At 45.0% G+C, this 18,601-nt stretch overlaps 1 protein-coding gene across 1 annotated transcript; it reads left to right on the top strand.

Annotated features, from left to right (window-relative positions):
* Window positions 1-5,854: 5,854 nt before the first annotated feature.
* LOC127473112 (uncharacterized protein K02A2.6-like) lies at window positions 5,855-18,308 on the top strand. The gene is made up of 3 exons (XM_051792338.1): window positions 5,855-6,003; window positions 9,815-10,975; window positions 18,261-18,308. Exons 2-3 carry the CDS (start codon window positions 10,085-10,087, stop codon window positions 18,306-18,308), a joined length of 939 nt encoding a protein of 312 aa, XP_051648298.1. The 5' UTR covers window positions 5,855-6,003; window positions 9,815-10,084.
* The last annotated feature ends 293 nt before the right edge of the window (window positions 18,309-18,601 follow it).

Genomic DNA, 18,601 nt, shown 5'->3' with positions numbered 1-18,601 from the left:
CACTGGTTACAGTGGCAACTATAATTTCCCAGCCACTGCTATCAGTGAGAAAAATAATATAGTCTGATAAAGGTCTCAGAAATAAAGCTGGGACCTTACTTTCCTTCCCAAGCAGACCAGGGCAATGGCAAGGATAAATCTTCTGCTCCAGGAAACTCCAACTGTAATGGGCAACTAAGGACAGGATATAAGCATATGTCCATTTGTAAGATAACATGGAGGCTCTAGCTCTTCCCCATGTTTGAATGGGAAACAGGCAGCAGGGGCAAGCCAAGGATGGCCAAAACTTCTGTAGCTCACCGCTGGCCTGGCAGAGGTGAACAGACAGCTGTGGCAGCCTGTGGGGTGGGTGCAGGAGACTGGGAGGCAGTCCTGGTGGGGTTCATGCCTTTTTCCTAACACAGAGGAGGAGATGTAGGAGGAGGTTCAGTTTGGGGCAGAACTGGAAATTGTTTTGTAGAATAATGAGTTTGCCTCTCCTCTGTTTCCCTGTAGTCTCTCTACACTGATCTACCCAAATCAGCACCCAACTTCTCAACCCCCCTTTTTATCCCTCCCACAAACCCTCACAGTCCTGCATGTCCCAAAGTGCCTGACCACAGCCTGGACCCATCCTTGCCTACTCCACCTCTCTCCCCTGACAGACTCCAGTTCTCAAAGGTCTGACTCTCATCCTGTTTCCACAGGCAAGCCCCAGCCTAGGTGCAGCTGGGGTAGGCAGGGAAAGCTCAGGAGCAGCTCTCTTTCTTGCAGATAAACAAGTTACCACCTGCCAGCCTCTCCGCCGTGACACATGCAGCAGCCCACACACAGGTTCTTCTTTCTGCAAAGGAAAAACGTAGCTTACCCCTCCACATGAAAATAAACCATTGGGAAAAAGCCTACAGGTGGAGCGCACTCCTGTCACAGCTGGGACACAGCATTGCATCTGTGTTGTAGGAACTGGAGCATGAGGAATTGCTGCATCACATGTGGTCCCTTGAACGTCAAGGAGTGACCAGTGCAGAGGAGAGATGTTTAGTGCAGGAGAACTGGGAGCACTAGGTGAAAACAACAGCACAGAGACAAGGATTTCTCTGAGTGGGTGGAATATTCTGGAAGAAAATACTTACTTATTTTCCAAAGTAATTGGTGTTGTCCTGAAGAACAATTCATTTTTCTTGTAAAAAAAGTCACTTCTATTCAGTGTTAGCATGCCTTGCTGACAACCCAGCTTTACAATGTACAAACAGCTTAAGTTGTGAAGAGCAACGTAGAAAAGTTGAGCAACAGGTCCATGTTTGGTACCATGAGTTGAGCCATTGCCAACAGCATGGTGAGTGAAGAAGTCTCTCAGATACCTCTTGGATATACACATCACCCTCTGGGTTTGGCCCATAGCACCTAGAGGGACACAGCATTCACAGGTTTCAGCAGGTAAAGCTGCAGATCACTCTAAATTTAAGAGTTGCAGTGATCTCAGAATTGTCACACCATTTCTCCTGCCTGCACTGTGCAGTGCACAAACACAACATGAGGCATTCATGTAAGCTCTGTGCTGTGCAGAGCAGTAGGCTCAATTCAGTACCTCCTGATCATGAAGAGGTCCTGGAGCCATTCTGATTTTCCCTGTAGCTCATGTGTATTATAACTATAGCTTAATAAGCAATTTTAAAATAGTTTATTAAAAGAATAAACATTCCATCAGTTACTAAACTGCCAGAAGCTTCTGTATGCTTATAAATGAGGCAATATTAGGATCTCTAATTTTCTCTCCTATAATTTTAACAGAAAGAAAACATTTTGCTAGACAGTAGATTAATTTTCCTTTTTTATTATATGAAGCGGTTCCATTGTTTGGGAAGGGATAGTAGTCAATCAGCTGCAGTTTCTGTCTGTATGCAGATGCCTAGTAATACTTGAATGTACAATTCTGATTATTTATGAGCTAGTTGTCGAATATGTGTTGCAGTCAATTCTCACAAATACTAGGCTTTAAGAAAAAAAATAGCATAAGGTTCCAATCCTAGTGTGTATAAATAACATTGTCTTTGCCTATGTGAAAAGCAGATACTTGCAAATTTTCTATCAAAAGGAAGACACTAAATATGCACAGTCCAGATTTTTTCTATCCCATGTGGCCTGAAACACAAATTGCAAATATGACAGTGATTTCCATTCTTCATCCTTTCCATCTAAGGCTTTCTAAATATCTCTTAATTATATGACACTCCTCGAACTGTTAGATCTCAGGGGAAAGAGGCTTTGTTCTTTATTTTTCTATATTTCTGCCTAATTAAATCTGCATGCCAGAGGAATCCCTGCACTTTGCAGCTTCAGTAAAGTCAATGGCAAAAATCAAATTAAATCCCCAAAGACCTGTGAAGAAGCTGTACCCGTGTCACAGATACCCGAGGGCTTCAACACAGTCGTGTGGTTCCTCGTTCTTGTCAAAGGGTGGCACTGGCCAGGCCCACGCAGACTGCAGTTTGCTAAGTGAAGCAGGTGTACTGATTCCTGCAACAGTAGCCAACTTTTCTCCAGTAAATGTTTAATCTAAGAAGAATGTACAATAGCAGGTACAGAAAACCTCCCCTACACTCCCGTAAATTTCATCAGTCCAATTACCACACTGAAAAGGCAGCATGGCACTGGGCTGTACCTTACAGGCAATTCACTCACCCGTGCTGAAGAGACACAATTTAGACATATGAAAAGGGAGTGTATCTAGCACCTGTTTGAAGAAAGAAAATAACAAATAATTAGAGAGAAAGTGAAACTTCACTGAAGCGAGGAAGTAAGTTTAGCTCCACATACACTGACTCCTGAGGCAAAAGGTTTCTAATTAAAAATATTGTCGTGGGAATGCATTGCCAGCCACCAGCCGGTGGGAGGAGAGACCCTGTGTGTTCAGTGGGCTCTCATCAGTCTCTAGTCTTCCCTCACCACATCCCAAAATAATCAAGGGTGGTGGGTGTGGGGCTCCTGGGAGCCGAGCTCCAGCATATGCACAAGATCGACAGTCAAATGGAAAGTGGTACCACTTTCAGAATCACTTTTGCCCAGTGGTTGCCCATGAGCAACTTGGAAACTAATGTTTTTCTTAATTAAGGTCTCATTTCAGTTGCAAGGTTGCATTTTCCATATGGAAATATTTTACATTTACATCAGAGGAACATGAGGGTGCACTATGGGAGGGTATAGTTTCCTTCATTTCCATACTGTCTCCATCTCAAGGACAGAAACATACTGTGTGAGTATCACGCCCCAGCAGTTGGGTCTATCATGTACCATCTAGCAGCTTTAACCAGACCATGACAGAGTTGTGGTCAGGTGTGGTACAAATATAAATGAGTTCAAGCATTCCTGGGATGCCCTAAGCAGTGACTCCAGAACAGAAGCAGTTTTTAACCCTTATTTCACCTAATTCAGATAGGCAGAATTAGGTCTGAGCAGCAGGAACATAGTTGGCAGAAGCCAAGTAAATATACAGAGGTTTTGAATTATCCTTGGTTTTGCTTTACCCAAGCTATCCATTCTTCCTCATTCTCCTGTTCCCTGCGATAACTGAGGGACAGATAGAGATGAATTGATGAGAGTCAGCAGTGCCTCACACGTAATCCAACATACACAAATTTGACATCAGTGTTGTTAAGAACTGACTGAAGAGTTCAAGCTTGTGTTTTAAGTGGTAGAAGGAAGAAATTACACTTACAAACCTGTTATTTATGAATGAGCAAATCTAGATGTATTCAAGCACTGGAATAGCATTTCTGGCCGGCACCAAAACACCACCCTAGGCAGGCAGCAGGAGTGTGACAAAGGAGGAGACAGTTACTTCTCTTATAATAGAATAAGAGCCAACAGTTTTAAGAGAGGTGATCACATCTGTGGAACAATTTTCAGAGAAGACCCAAAATGAAAGTGATCCCTTAACAGAAGTAACAGATGGATTTTTCATTTACAAAAGTAAAAGCCAGAGTGCTTGCTGACTTCTCATGATAGAGAATTACAGGGACAACAGATAGCCCAAAATCACTGCTCTGTATAGCACAGGGATGATACTAAACATGTCACAAAATATAGGTCTCTCGAACTCTACCAGCTCCTCATTGTTACCACATATCTTGGTCAGCATGGATTGTGTCACCACCTGCCCAAGAGCCTTACCTGAAACCTGCATATGCCATCACAAGCTTTATCAAACCATGCTGCCTCTCCCAGTGTCCCCAGGATATGGTACCATCTTCTAGGCACAAAAATTCTCACCCAGGCAGAGTTTCTATGCATGAAAACTCTTACACATGCAGACATACACATACACACACACACACATTCACTCTCCACACATGGTAGTAGGGTCTCCTTTCTTCTTTCAGGTCAACCCTGGACATCTGAGCCATTGGAGCAGCCCAGGTGAAGAATCCCATGAAGATGCTCATTATGCATGTACTGAGATTTTTGCTTACATTTACAATGCGACCCTGTGGTGGTTTCACTCTAGGCCTTCCTGGAGACCAACTTGTAACCAGGAAGGAACTAGAAAAGTGATCACGGAAGTATTCCATGCTATTCCTTTACGTAACTTGAGGTATAAATAAGGCCAGCGGGAGGCATCTCGCTCTCTTCCTCTCCGGCGAGGTTCGAGAACGGCGGGTCCCTGTTTTGGTCTGGTTTATCTGGAGCTGAGGCCTACAGTGACTACCGTTATCTGCCACGCGTGAGGGGAGAGCCTTGGGCCGTGTCTAGCCATCCTGCCTGTTCGAAGGGAAGTGGTGAGATTTTTGCTAGTTTGCCTTCAGTCGGCTGGTTGGCTTGTTCGGTCCTTGCCCCTTTTTGTCCTTCTCCCTTCCCCTTTCCCCCCCCCCCCCCCCCTTCTGTGTGTGGTATTCTCCTTTTGTGTATCTGTCTCATATGTAATATATATATATATATATATATATATATTTGCTATAGCTTTGGCTGCTTGGTTTTTTTTTTTCCTTTTCCCTCTCTGGGAGGCAGGTCCTTGTTGTCGAGTTTCGGGGACTTGGCAGGAAGCCAGCTCGAAACTTGCACAACATTTTTTGGTGTCAGAAGTGGGATATTTTGGTTAAGTTTGGCTTGTTTTGATAAACGTTTTTCCAGGAAGACAGCCAAGCTCGGTGTTGTTTTGCAAAACCAATCTATTGTTTTGGGAACAGGTCTGGGAACACTGCCAGAGTCTGGGAAAGCAGCCAAGGAAACTTTGTTTATATAAACAAAGGTTTGTTTTGGGATCAAGAAGAAATAATAACAAAAAACAATGGCTATTTCATTAATTTGTCTTATAATTCTAGCCACCTTTACACCTGTGTTAGGCTACCGTATAGGGAGACGTCCAGACCTTGAGGATGGATGGAACAAATTGCTTCCATCCTTTAATTTTGACATCGAAGGTTTGGTAAAGGAAATCCCCATGGTTAAAATCGGCTCTAATTACTATATAAATCTTATTGCAACAGTACTGTCATTGATAAAGGTACTGGAAGTGCTACTTAAACTTGGAAGAATGGGGTTCCGTTGCCTTCCCTCTTGTAGGAAAGATCACACCTCAAAGGGACTCGCTGGAACTTTGGAAAGGGCTGCAGACAGGCCAGTCCCCGGGTGGCATGGAGCTTGGGAAGATTTCGGTAGATTAGTAGGACATGTGTCACCCCCCATTAATTGGGAGTTCACACCAGAACAAATGTTTGATTCTGGTGAGATGGCCCACTGTTTGGCAGAAGGGTGTTTTTCCTACAAAGATCCGAATATGCAATTCTCCGCTTTGTGCTGGGGCCTGGCTAATGCTTATCGAGCTGCCATAGACCACCTTCAAAGGGTTAAGGTCGACACAGAAACCCAAACCACGCCACTTGAAACCAGTGATGTCCCTATTAGGTCCACAGAAGTTGGAGTCCAAACACAACTTGAAGTCAATGCCATTTCTACTAAGCCCACTAGAACCGGGACTCAAGCTAAGAACCGGAAGGTCATCATTGCCCCTGTGAAGAAGAAGAAGACGTGGGTAAGAGAGATCAAGGAACTTACAGACTCATCTCCCCAACCAGAACGCACAGAAGAAAGAGAAGAAGAAGAAGAAGAAGAAGGAACAGAAGAACCTATCCAATTCACTCAAGATGTAGTGGACGAAGGAGCGGCAGCAATGGGAGAAGGAGCAACAGCAAGTGATGAAGGCGCGACTGCGAGAGAGGAAGTAGTGGTTGTGACTGAGGAAGGAGCGATTGGAAGAGAAGAAGCAGGTACCAGAGGGGAAGAAACGGTTACACGGGAAGGAGCACGTCCAAGAGAACTAGGGGCACGCCCAAAGGAATACAGAACAGCATCAAGAGAAAAGAAAGCAACAGTACAAACGGCCGGTGGTATATTGTCGCTTGATGATTTATATCCTGACTACACATTCAGTGTTACAAAAGACGCAAAGAAGGAGCCAAAGCATCCCCCTCAATTGGAGGGGGAATTATCCCTACCCCTCCAGACCCAACCTTCTCTTGGAGGTGTGAATGATTGGAGGAAGAGGCCCTTATCTCACCACGTGAAAGATTACTCACTACCTCCGCCTGCTGGGTATCGCGAACGACGCAGGAGTCCATCCCCACGGCGTGAATGGCATAGAAGTCCATCTCCACGGCGTGAACGACGCAGAAGTCCATCTCCGCGGCGCGAACAGCGTAGGAGTCCATCCCCACGGTATGAACGACGTGGAAGTCCATCTCCGCGGCGTGAACGGCATAGGAGTCCATCCCCACGGTATGAACGGCATAGGAAACCATCTCCGCGGCGTGAACAATATAGAAGCTTATCCCCACGGCATGCTCAGTCTCCACCTCCACATGAGAGATATAGGGAGGAAGTGGGAGCAGTCCCACGTAGGAGTGGAAGAGTAAAGAGAGAGGTGGAAAAGATTCTACGTGGGAGAGATGGACAAGAAATTATGCGAGAAAGCGAAATTACACAATCACTGACCACAAGAGAGCTTCGAGATTTACGGAGAGATTATATGCGCTTGCCTGGTGAAGAAGTCCTCACCTGGCTGGTGCGATGCTGGGACAAGGGAGCTGATAGTCATGTAATTGAAGGTGATGAAGCACGACAGTTGGGATCCATTGCTCGAGACCCTGTGATAGAGCAAGAAATGGGGAGGGAGAAAATGGCGTCCAGTCTTTGGCTCCGAATACTCCACGCGGTAAGAGTGAAATACCCATTTAAGGAGTCCCTGAAGAGTTCTTCAAGAAGGTGGAGGACTGCGGAAGAAGGCATCCAATACCTACGGGAATTGGCCATGCTGGAGATCATCTATTCTGATCCAGATTATTATGATATCCAAGTTCCTGAGAATGTTCCCTGCACGCAACCAATGTGGAAAAAGGTAATTCAAGGTGCCCCTAAACCATATATTTCCTGCTTGATACCCGTATATAATCCAAAGATGGATGAACCAAGCGTGGACACTATGTGTGCTTGGATAAGAACCATCGAGGAAAATATGGAAGACTCCTTCAATCCCCTGTACCGACGCACCTACGATAGGGAAAGAACGGAGAGAGATTATGAATATTCCAGATATGAGGACGACCTTAGAGACAGAGAGGACAGAAGGTATAGAGATTACCAAGAAAGGCCAATGGGAAGATCACGGCGGGACCGACAAAGACGACCTCGGCCTAGACCTCGATCCTGGTCTCGATCTTGCTCACGATCCCTGTCATTCACACGTCGAAGGAAAGAGAACTCTAAGCGTGGGTCACGTAACCAACTATGGGCATACCTTCGTAGTAAAGGAGAAAACATGAAGAAGTGGGATGGTGAACCCACTTCTAAGCTTGAAGCTAGAGTGAGGGAGTTGAAGCGAAAGAAGACTGACAAGAAAGTTGTCTATGTAGTAGATGGAGATTTCTTAGAAGAGAAACTGCGATCGCCGAAACACGAGAAGATGGAGGTCCACTTCGACAATGGCAAAAAGTCTAAGAAGTCAAAGTCAAACTCTGACGACGAATGCTCTGATCAAGACCAGTAGAGGGGCCCTGCCTTCTGCCAGGAGAAGGAGAGGGACCAAGAAGATAACCGGGTTTACTGGGCTGTGTGGGTCCGATGGCCTGGCACATCGGATCCTCAGAGATACCAGGCCTTGATAGATACTGGAGCCCAGTGTACTGTAATGCCTTCGGAGTATAAGAGTACCGAGACTGTTACTATTTCTGGAGTGACAGGAGGGTCTCAAGAATTGTCAGTAGTAGAGGCGGACATGAGCTTGACGGGAGACCAATGGGAAAAGCGTCCCATTGTGACGGGGCCAGAAGCCCCTTGCATCCTTGGTATGGACTACCTAAGAAGAGGATACTTCAAGGACCCGAAAGGGTACCGGTGGGCTTTTGGTGTAGCCACGGTGATTGAAGAGGGGTCCAAGCAATTGTCTGCCCTTCCTGGCCTTTCAGAAGACCCTTCCATTGTAGGATTACTACGAGTTAAAGATCAAGAAGTGCCAATAGCCACAACAACTGTACACAGACGACAGTATCGGACAAACCGAGATGCTGTGATCCCTATCCACAAAATGATCCGAAAGTTGGAGAGCCAAGGGGTGGTCAGCAGAACCCATTCACCCTTCAACAGCCCCATCTGGCCTGTGCGTAAATCCGATGGAGAGTGGAGACTGACTGTGGACTATCGTGGCTTAAATGAAGTTACGCCACCGTTGAGTGCTGCCGTGCCAGATATGTTGGAACTCCAATATGAGTTGGAGTCCAAGACAGCAAAGTGGTACGCCACCATCGACATAGCCAACGCGTTTTTCTCCATTCCTTTAGCGGCAGAGTGCAGGCCACAGTTTGCTTTCACCTGGAGGGGCGTTCAATACACCTGGAATCGACTGCCCCAGGGGTGGAAACACAGTCCAACCATCTGTCATGGACTGATCCAGGTCACACTAGAGAAGGGTAAGGCTCCCGAACACATCCAGTACATCGATGACATCATTGTATGGGGGGATACAGCAGAAGAAGTTTTCAAAAAAGGACAGACGATCATCCAGATTCTCCTCGAGGCCGGTTTCGCTATCAAGAAGAGCAAAGTCAAGGGACCTGCCCGAGAGATCCAATTCCTAGGGGTGAAATGGCAAGATGGACGACGCCAGATACCAACAGACATCATCAACAAGATTGTAGCAATGGCTCCCCCCACAAACAAGAAAGAAACCCAAGCTTTTCTGGGAGCCATAGGCTTCTGGAGGATGCATATCCCAGAATACAGTCAGATTGTGAGCCCTCTTTACTTTGTGACCCGTAAAAAGAACAATTTCCAGTGGGGTCCGGAGCAACAACAAGCTTTCAGGCAGATCAAGCAAGAAATTGCACATGCCGTGGCTCTTGGACCAGTTAGAATGGGACCAGATGTAAAGAATGTGCTCTACTCTGCAGCTGGAGATAAAGGTCCCTCCTGGAGCCTCTGGCAAAAGGTGCCTGGCGAGACGCGAGGGCGACCACTGGGTTTCTGGAGCCGAAGCTACAGAGGTTCTGAGGCCAATTACACCCCTGTGGAAAAGGAAATCTTAGCGGCGTATGAAGGTATACGAGCAGCTTCAGAGGTAATTGGTACCGAAGCACAGCTCTTCCTGGCACCCCGATTACCCGTCTTGAGCTGGATGTTCAAAGGGAAGGTGCCCCCTGCGCATCATGCCACCGATGCCACGTGGAGCAAGTGGATGGCTTTGATTACACAACGTGTCCGAATCGGGAACTCGAATCGCCCCGGCATCTTGGAAATCATAACCAATTGGCCTGAAGGTGGGAACTTCAGTCTGGCAGAAGAAGAAGAGCCAGTGAGCCGAGCCGAGGAAGCTCCGCCATTTGATCAGCTGCCAGATGAAGAAAGGCGTTATGCCCTTTTCACTGATGGTTCTTGCCGAATTGTAGGAAGGAACCGGAAGTGGAAAGCGGCCGTTTGGAATCCCACCCGACGAGTGGCAGAAGCCGCTGAGGGTCAAGGCGAGTCGAGTCAATTTGCGGAACTCAAAGCCGTCCAATTGGCCCTGGACATTGCTGAACGAGAAGGTTGGCCGAGACTCTACCTCTACACAGACTCGTGGATGATAGCCAATGCTCTATGGGGATGGTTAGAGCGATGGAAGAAGATGAACTGGAGGCGTGGAGGAAAACCCATCTGGGCTGCTGACTTGTGGCAGGACATCGCTGCCAGAGCGAAGAGTCTGAATGTGAGAGTCCACCATGTAGACGCCCATGTGTCCAAAAAGCGAGCTAATGAAGAACATAATAACAACAGAGAAGCGGACCGAGCTGCACAGATAGGGGTGTCACAAGTAGACCTAGACTGGCAGCAGAAGGGAGAGCTGTTTCTGGCTCGATGGGCCCATGATGCTTGCGGTCATCAAGGCCGAGATGCCACCCACAGATGGGCACGAGACCGAGGGGTGGATTTAACCATGGATATCATTTCTGAAGTTATCCATGATTGTGAGACTTGTGCCGCTATTAAGCAGGCGAAAAGACTGAAACCCCTGTGGTATGGTGGACGATGGGATAAGTATAAGTATGGAGAGGCATGGCAGGTTGATTATATCAAACTGCCACAGACCCGCCAAGGTAAGTGCTATGTACTTACCATGGTGGAAGCAACAACGGGATGGTTAGAGACTTTTTCAGTGCCCCACGCAACGGCCCGGAATACCATTCTGGGCCTTGAAAAGCAAGTCCTGTGGCGACACGGGACCCCAGAACGTATTGAGTCGGACAACGGGACTCATTTCAAAAATGGATTAGTCACCACTTGGGCGAGGGAACATGGTATCGAATGGGTATACCACATTCCATATCATGCACCAGCTGCTGGGAAGGTTGAGAGATATAACGGATTATTGAAGACCACTCTAAAGTTATTAGGTGAGGGGACTTATAAAAACTGGGACAAGAACTTAGCCAAGGCTACCTGGCTAGTTAACACCAGGGGTTCTGTCAATCGAGCTGGCCCTGCACGGGCAGAATCCCTTCACATTGTTGATGGAGATAAAGTTCCAGCAATCCATTTGAGGGGAATGCTAGGGAAAGCTGTTTGGGTTACCCCTGCCTCAGGCCAAGACAAACCCATTCGTGGGATTGTCTTTGCTCAAGGGCCAGGACATACGTGGTGGGTAATGAGGAAGGATGGAGTCATCCAGTGTGTGCCTCAAGGAAACTTAGCCTTGGGGAAAAACTAATTGTATGTCCTAAGTTGTGTTTTTACAGGAAGCCAGTCACCAGATGAGAGAGAGACCTGAGCTAAGCTGTTGCTGGTATCCGGTGATGAGACAGTCCAGTGATGAAACAGCCATAAATCAGAACTGTAATGGTGACTGAGGAGACCAAAGATCTGGACTGAACTGACATCGATATTGATTTTCCAATGACGAGACAACTGTGCCGAGAGACCAACAAGAACTATATATATATATATATATATGCAAATGTGTATATATATGCGCGGGATGTAGACGAACGTGAGACATAGGTGTTACGTAAAGAAATAGTATGGAATAAGGGGTGGAGAATGTGGTGGTTTCACTCTAGGCCTTCCTGGAGACCAACTTGTAACCAGGAAGGAACTAGAAAAGTGATCACGGAAGTATTCCATGCTATTCCTTTACGTAACTTGAGGTATAAATAAGGCCAGCGGGAGGCATCTCGCTCTCTTCCTCTCCGGCGAGGTTCGAGAACGGCGGGTCCCTGTTTTGGTCTGGTTTATCTGGAGCTGAGGCCTACAGTGACTACCGTTATCTGCCACGCGTGAGGGGAGAGCCTTGGGCCGTGTCTAGCCATCCTGCCTGTTCGAAGGGAAGTGGTGAGATTTTTGCTAGTTTGCCTTCAGTCGGCTGGTTGGCTTGTTCGGTCCTTGCCCCTTTTTGTCCTTCTCCCTTCCCCTTTCCCCCCCCCCCCCCCCCTTCTGTGTGTGGTATTCTCCTTTTGTGTATCTGTCTCATATGTAATATATATATATATATATATATATATATTTGCTATAGCTTTGGCTGCTTGGTTTTTTTTTTTTCTTTTCCCTCTCTGGGAGGCAGGTCCTTGTTGTCGAGTTTCGGGGACTTGGCAGGAAGCCAGCTCGAAACTTGCACAGACCCATATCCACCTCTAAACTTTCACAGACATTTCATTTTCATAGAGTGGTTTGAGTTGGAAGGGATCTTTAAGATCATCTAGTTCCAATTCCCCTGCCATGCATAGGGACACTTTCCACTAGAACAGGTTGCTCAAAGCCCCCGTCCAATGTGGCCTTGAACACTTCAATCTCCAGATTTCTTTTAGGTCCCCTTTTGGTACTGGAAGATGTTGTAAGGTCTCCCAGGAGCCTTCTTTTTTTCCAGGCTGAAGAACCCCATATCTCTCATGCTGTCTTCATAGCAGAGGTGTTCCAGCTCTCTGATCATCTTCACAGCCCTCCTCTGAATCCTCTAGTTCAAAGACTCTCTTATATTTTGCTACTCTTCTGGCTTTCATGCTGGGGAAACAGCTCTTTATAAGCCCCCAGAAATCTCCTTCTTTCTCAGCCAAGTTGTCCTTTGTCACTGAGGCTGCTGAGTGCTCACATCAACTGTTGATATATTTTTCTTTCACAAATTCAACATAACTTTAGACCTTTGATGGGAATTCCGTGTCTTCTTCACATGCATCATGCATGTTTTCCCTCCTCCATCACCATCTCCTTTTTGTTTGTTTGTTTTTGAGATTGTCTGTATTTCAAGATCAGTCTACTCCACTAGACGATCTGGTCCTCTTTCTTGGATGGTCACTGTCGTTATTAAACAGTTCATGCTCTAGGTGTTCTTGTTGGGCAAATTTTGAGCAGCCTATGCAGCTGCTCTTCCCTTTCATTCAGAGTATCTACACATCTCCATCTGAACTCTACATTTGCCTCCAGCATCATCTCCCTAATCCTCTGATCCTTGTTTTCAAGACATGCAGAAGGCTGAATTTTATCAGCAAGTAGATCTCACATATCAGTAAATAGAGACTCACTCTAAAGTAGTACATGGCAGAATGAGTGCTTACAGAAGTACCTCTGACTGCTCTTGATCACTGTGTCCCTGTAGCCATTAAAGTCTTCTCTTCTTAGCCTTTGACCCTAAAAAGGGGGAGAACAGAAACCCCACCAGACTCTCCTAGATTTCCCTCTTCCTTTCTCTGAACAGATGTAGACACAAAACAAAAAAGAAACAAAACCAAAAAGAGTGGCTTACTTATCTGAGCGTGCATCATATTACAGAAACCTAATAAGAAACACTGTCCCAAGCTTCCCTGATCACTGACATGTGAGCCAGGCGCAAGGAAGGTGTCAGCATTACCTTGATTCCCTACTGCCTAAAGGATACTGCCACCTTTGGAGTTATTTTTGTAACCATCTTCTATATGGAGTCTTGATCAGGTTGGGCATTCAGGCAACAAGAACAATGTCAGTGCAAACAGTTTGAAGAAGTAGAATGAAAAGAAATTAGGTCTTGTACATGCTTTCTTGTTTAATATTAACAACAACAAAAAAACCCCAAACAAATTAACTACAGCAATAGCAAATCCCAAACAAATAATTCCTCAAAATTTTAGCAACATCTTTTTATTCCCACTTTTCAGAATGTGGGGTTTTTTCCTAGCCATTTTCACAGGCAGCAGCTTCATTAATTTAGTTTTAACTTGACAGTCAAATGGCTTGTAAATTCCCTGTTCAGAAGTCCTGATCCTGAGCTGTGCTGCGGGTGATGTTTGGTACCCTGACAGCTAGCAGGATGGCCATGAATGGAGTCACTAACACCTTCAGTCACCATGAGATGTCTTCTGGCCACAGCAATGCATTCATGCTTAGGATTTCTTCCTTCCTACCTGAAAGCCCCTTTAAAACAGTGGGCTGAGCTAGGACTACAGTGCTTTGGCAGCATTTGAGAGGCACCACGAACATCACAGCTGCAACTTCACTTATCAACAAAACAGCAGACCAACTGATGTGTCTACCTGTTCCAGGCACCTGGATCTCTTCTTCCCCTTTACAGCTGGCTTAGGATTATTTTCAGCCCCACATAATTACAGTGAGCTAACAGACACTTTTCAGTTCTTCGGTTCTCAATTTTGTAAAAATCAATCTCTTTGAAATTTGGAGGCTGGGAAGGAAGGATATCGTCATTTTACTTACAGTGTTCTCACACTTTCACCTGAGACTTCCCTATTGAGCACATTAACTTGAATATCCTGTGTAATACCATTCAGCAAGGCCTCAAAAATTTGGTCTAAAGACACTTCCCATGGTCCTTTTCTAACAATTTTCTCCTTTAACTTTGCTCAACAACTCAGATCTAACCACTCATTATTTTTGATGTAACTAATATACTATGCCATACTTCCATAATTTTTATCTCCCCTCCTATTTTTCTTCTCTGAAAATTTAATTCAAGTAGAAAATGGGCAGTGACTGTGGAATTAAATTGTAAGTATGAACAGTATTCCCTTTCCTCTTATTTCTTCCATTTACTTTTCTGGACAGTGCTTTCGAGAAAATATGGAGAAAGTATTGCTGTTTAGGAATAGCTTGTTCACTCTAGGCACAATTACTTTCACTCCTTTGCAGCACTCAAGCCATGATATTCCCTGTCTGCCTTATCAGTTCTTCAGCTTGGAAGATGGACAGTACATATTTCACCAAACCTGGCTCAAAGTAGTCATCACGTCTCAGAGGACCCTCCTCATCCAGACATGGGGAGGGAGGGGGAGCCAACAAGCAAACCCCCAGCTTTTTGCATATCAAAATAAATCTTCACTTCCACTCTTCCTTTTCAAATTGCATTTTCAGTCCTTAATTAAATCAATGGAGGAAATGGACTGTCCTCCTCTGGACAGATGAGAGGGAGGGCAAATGGAAGAGGTGAATGTCTGCTCTCTTTCAGTAGTAGTTAAAGAGGTTCCAGTAAGAGTCACTGCACAATAGCAAATGGCATTTTGTTTTTCAGATGTTGACTGTTTTCCAGACATTTTCATGCAATTAGGCAGACATAGCAGGTCTGTACCATTGTACCAGATTTGTAAGTTTACTCCAGTTTTGCAGCAGGCTGTTAACTGAAGTCATGAGAGAAGCAGCAATAATATTTCAATTATATAGCTGGAAAGATGCTTATTACACAGGCATTCCAAAATAGTAGTGGCAGAGGCCTGGTTTACAAGCACCATTTGGTATAATACATTCTGAAGGGATACTGTCAGCATCTTGCTCCTTGCAGAGAGGCTGAGTAAATGGGTTTAGCCTTTTCAATGGGGCTGTAAAAGGATTTTCTTTCCAATGAAGAAAGTCCCTTTAGCTCTTTGCAATACCTGTGGTGTCCCAGTCTTTCACAGTGCCTCCCTTAATCTTTTGCTGCACTCCGTGGGTACACTGACAATCAGGATAACAGCAAGTTGTTTGAAGACTAATTCAGTGACAAAGAAAATGCTGTGCAAGGGTGGCAAACAGAAAATTCATGCCATGGATACTGGTAGCTACAACAAGGTTTTTCTACACACACACCCATGCTTTTGAATTATCCCCAGACCCCCCCAGGTGCCATTCCCTTTTTGGTCATCTTGAAGTGCTGGCACGAAAAATGAAGTTTACTCAGTCAGCCCCTTGCAGGCATCTCCATGGAGCATAAACAGACACTTGAATTGAAGCATGAATTCTGATACTGAATCAGGCCTTTGCTCAGAGCCCTGCAGGGAGCAGACCTGGAGATAACTCTATTTCACCCCCAGAAGTCTTTCAATCTCTTCAGAGACTTTTCAGGTGGATTCCAGGGTCTTTGATTCTCCCCGAGATTTTCAGTAATTCATGGAGCATGTTCCACTGCCTTTAGAGGAGGACACTGGGTGAGGACAAACGTGTCACACTGCTTCACAAAAAAACCCCATCTCTGTGTCTAGAGCCCTAGCAGGAGACTGGAGGAGACCTTCAGGGCAGGTAGCCAAATGTCTCACCACACTTCTGTCAGCAGGTACATGCTGGCAACATAATTACATGTGCGCAGCACCTGGAATGCACAAAGCATTTTTTTCCACTATTCATAGGCTTTGATAAATAATAATTAAAAAACAAACACAAAACAAAACCCCATCAACCAACCAACCAACCAAAAAAAAAAAACCAACAGGAATATTTAGAGAAGGATTTCTGCAGACCATCACCAAGCATGTTAAAATGAGGACTAAACAATCCTAGAAAAGGTTGATTCTCAGAAAAGGTTTAATCTGAATCTTTGGAGCTGAACTCTTTGCCTCTCTCTCTTCTCAGCCTGGATTGGTCTCTCCTCCCTTTACCGAAGTGCAGCTCTCTTTTAGCTTAGACTGGCTTGGAAAATGCTCTTTTCAACAAGCAGCAACCCAACGTGTTTTCATTGTTGCACAAAACCCTGTTCTAGTAATTCAAGACAAATCACCTGTGTAGACCTAAATTTTTTTACATTCAGATGTCATCTGCACTCCTTCTTTTGTTTTTGTTTTTTTTTTTTTGTTTACATCACCTTTTCCAGTTTTACTTCTTTTTTTTCACGTCTTCATCCTCAGCAAGACAGTGATTCAAATTTTTGAATCTACCTTCTTAAAGAAAGAAAGTTTCTCAGAAACAGGCACTCTGGACTTTCATTCCTTACTTTAAATGGCTAATTGTTTTCTAAGGCAGTCCCTGAACTTTCATACAGAAAGAGAGAAGTCAGCAACATGCAGGAGAGCTTGTTTCCCTTCTTGCAGGGGAGCACTCCCAGGCAAGTAGATGCAATATTTGCATTGCCATCCTACCCTGAAACACTTTAATCTGCCTGTTCCCAAGGCACCATTTGCATAAACAGTAACGTACAGGAGAGCTGCCCAAATAATCTTACCTCTGCATCAGAAATGCAGCTTAATTTTTTTCTCAAATGAGCAAAGCACCTTTATGTGTTAAACCATTTCGAGTAGGAGGTATCCGAATAAAACATTAAAGGTATTCTAATGAGAGGGCAGGCCACTGAGCAAAGTGTGTGCAGAGAAGCAAAATATACAGAAGTACAGAGTAGAATATTCAGTCACCTTTTTAAGTAGTGTCTATGTTAGAGAGACCTCAAAACCTTACATGACCTGCTCTTATGATGACAGACTAAAAAATAAGAACAGGAGAAAGCACCCACGAAACATCATCAAGAGACTTAAACAAAACATTATGCATAAAAAGAAGTATTGCTGTATGTTATATTCTTGGTCTTTGGGGTTTTTTAGTTCTTGCTCCCCATTAGCTCTTTCTTTGGCAACCTCTGCCTATCTGCCTCCCACTCCTCCCTTTGCTTGTGCAGGAGCAAATCCTGAATGGTGCAGTAAATCCTTCCTGCATTTCCTTCATCGCAACAGAGATCAGAAGCTGGACTCAGAGCACCAACCAGCCTTAAAAACTCTTGCTGTGGTTAAAGGGGGAGTAATTTATAACACCCTGATACAGCCTGTGCTCGTTGGCACTAACGGCAGGAAAATACAGAAATACAAATAAAGGGCATGATAAAACTCACAGCGGAAATACCCCTTTGTATATTTTCTAACAGTCAAACAATTATCTCAGTGCTCTTGATACAACCTTGGTAACATTTATATAGGATGAACTGGGGCTTTATTCTCTTTGTCAATCTATCCTGTGCCTAGGATACTGTTTTTTAACTGACTGCAACAATCAAACAAAACATTAATGGGCCAAAGTAAGTCCAACACCAAATACTTCCTCAAATTGCTCACTACTTGTTTATTCTGTTTGCAGCCAAGAAAACTTTGAAATTCGTTCTCACTTGTGCTTTTAGACGGCTTCTCTGTGTCACCAGTGGCAATTTCAAAATTTGATGTTATTTCCTGCAGTTCAGACCTTGAACTGCATGAACAATTCATAGCTGTGATGTTGTTTTTCTTGTATCAAACTTAGGAAGTGTGTGAACAAGACGTTATTTCTTTGGAGGGGCAAATGTCAAGACTGGTGCCTACTATATGTAAAGTGTTTAATTCGTTTCAGCTGAATAACTGGGCAACAAAAATTACCTTGCTGTATATTCCAATATAATACTTTAGCTGGCTAGATTTTATTGTGCTCTGAGCTGCAAAATTAAGGGCACATAGGAATTACCTGTAGTGGCACACAAGTAACATCTGCCTTTATCAACAGCTGTACTGTACACCTCTCCAAACTGCCCTTCTGTGACCCCTCGTAATTTCTCTTGGCACAGTAACCTATATAAACTTGCACAGAACCCGGCTTACCTCTCCCCAGCCAAACCACCTCCAGCGTATGAATAAAGAATAAACACTTTCTGCTTTCTCCTGCTATCGAGATCAAATGAAACATTGCCCTGGTTTTCCAAACAGTGCCAGTGCCTCTTCTTGTACGTTTTCCTGGGTAATTTACTTCTAAAGAGCTTTTCAAATCTGAATTTTTTCCTCTCTCTCCTACACTCAGCGATGGCCGCAGCCCTGTGCCGGGCAGGGCGTCACAGCAGCCCTGCCTGCCACCTAGCAACCCTCCCCACGGCATCCTCCGCACCGAGCTACTCTCCTTCCCACCGCAGAGAACAAAGGCGCGATTGTGTCCG

Source organism: Manacus candei, unplaced genomic scaffold, assembly GCF_025592945.1.
Source record: "Manacus candei isolate 608988 ecotype Guabito, Panama unplaced genomic scaffold, ASM2559294v1 h1tg000034l, whole genome shotgun sequence".
NCBI classification, from domain to species: domain Eukaryota; kingdom Metazoa; phylum Chordata; class Aves; order Passeriformes; family Pipridae; genus Manacus; species Manacus candei.
The sequence above is the reverse complement of the archived record's forward strand: the minus strand, read 5'-3'. Positions and strand labels throughout refer to the sequence as shown.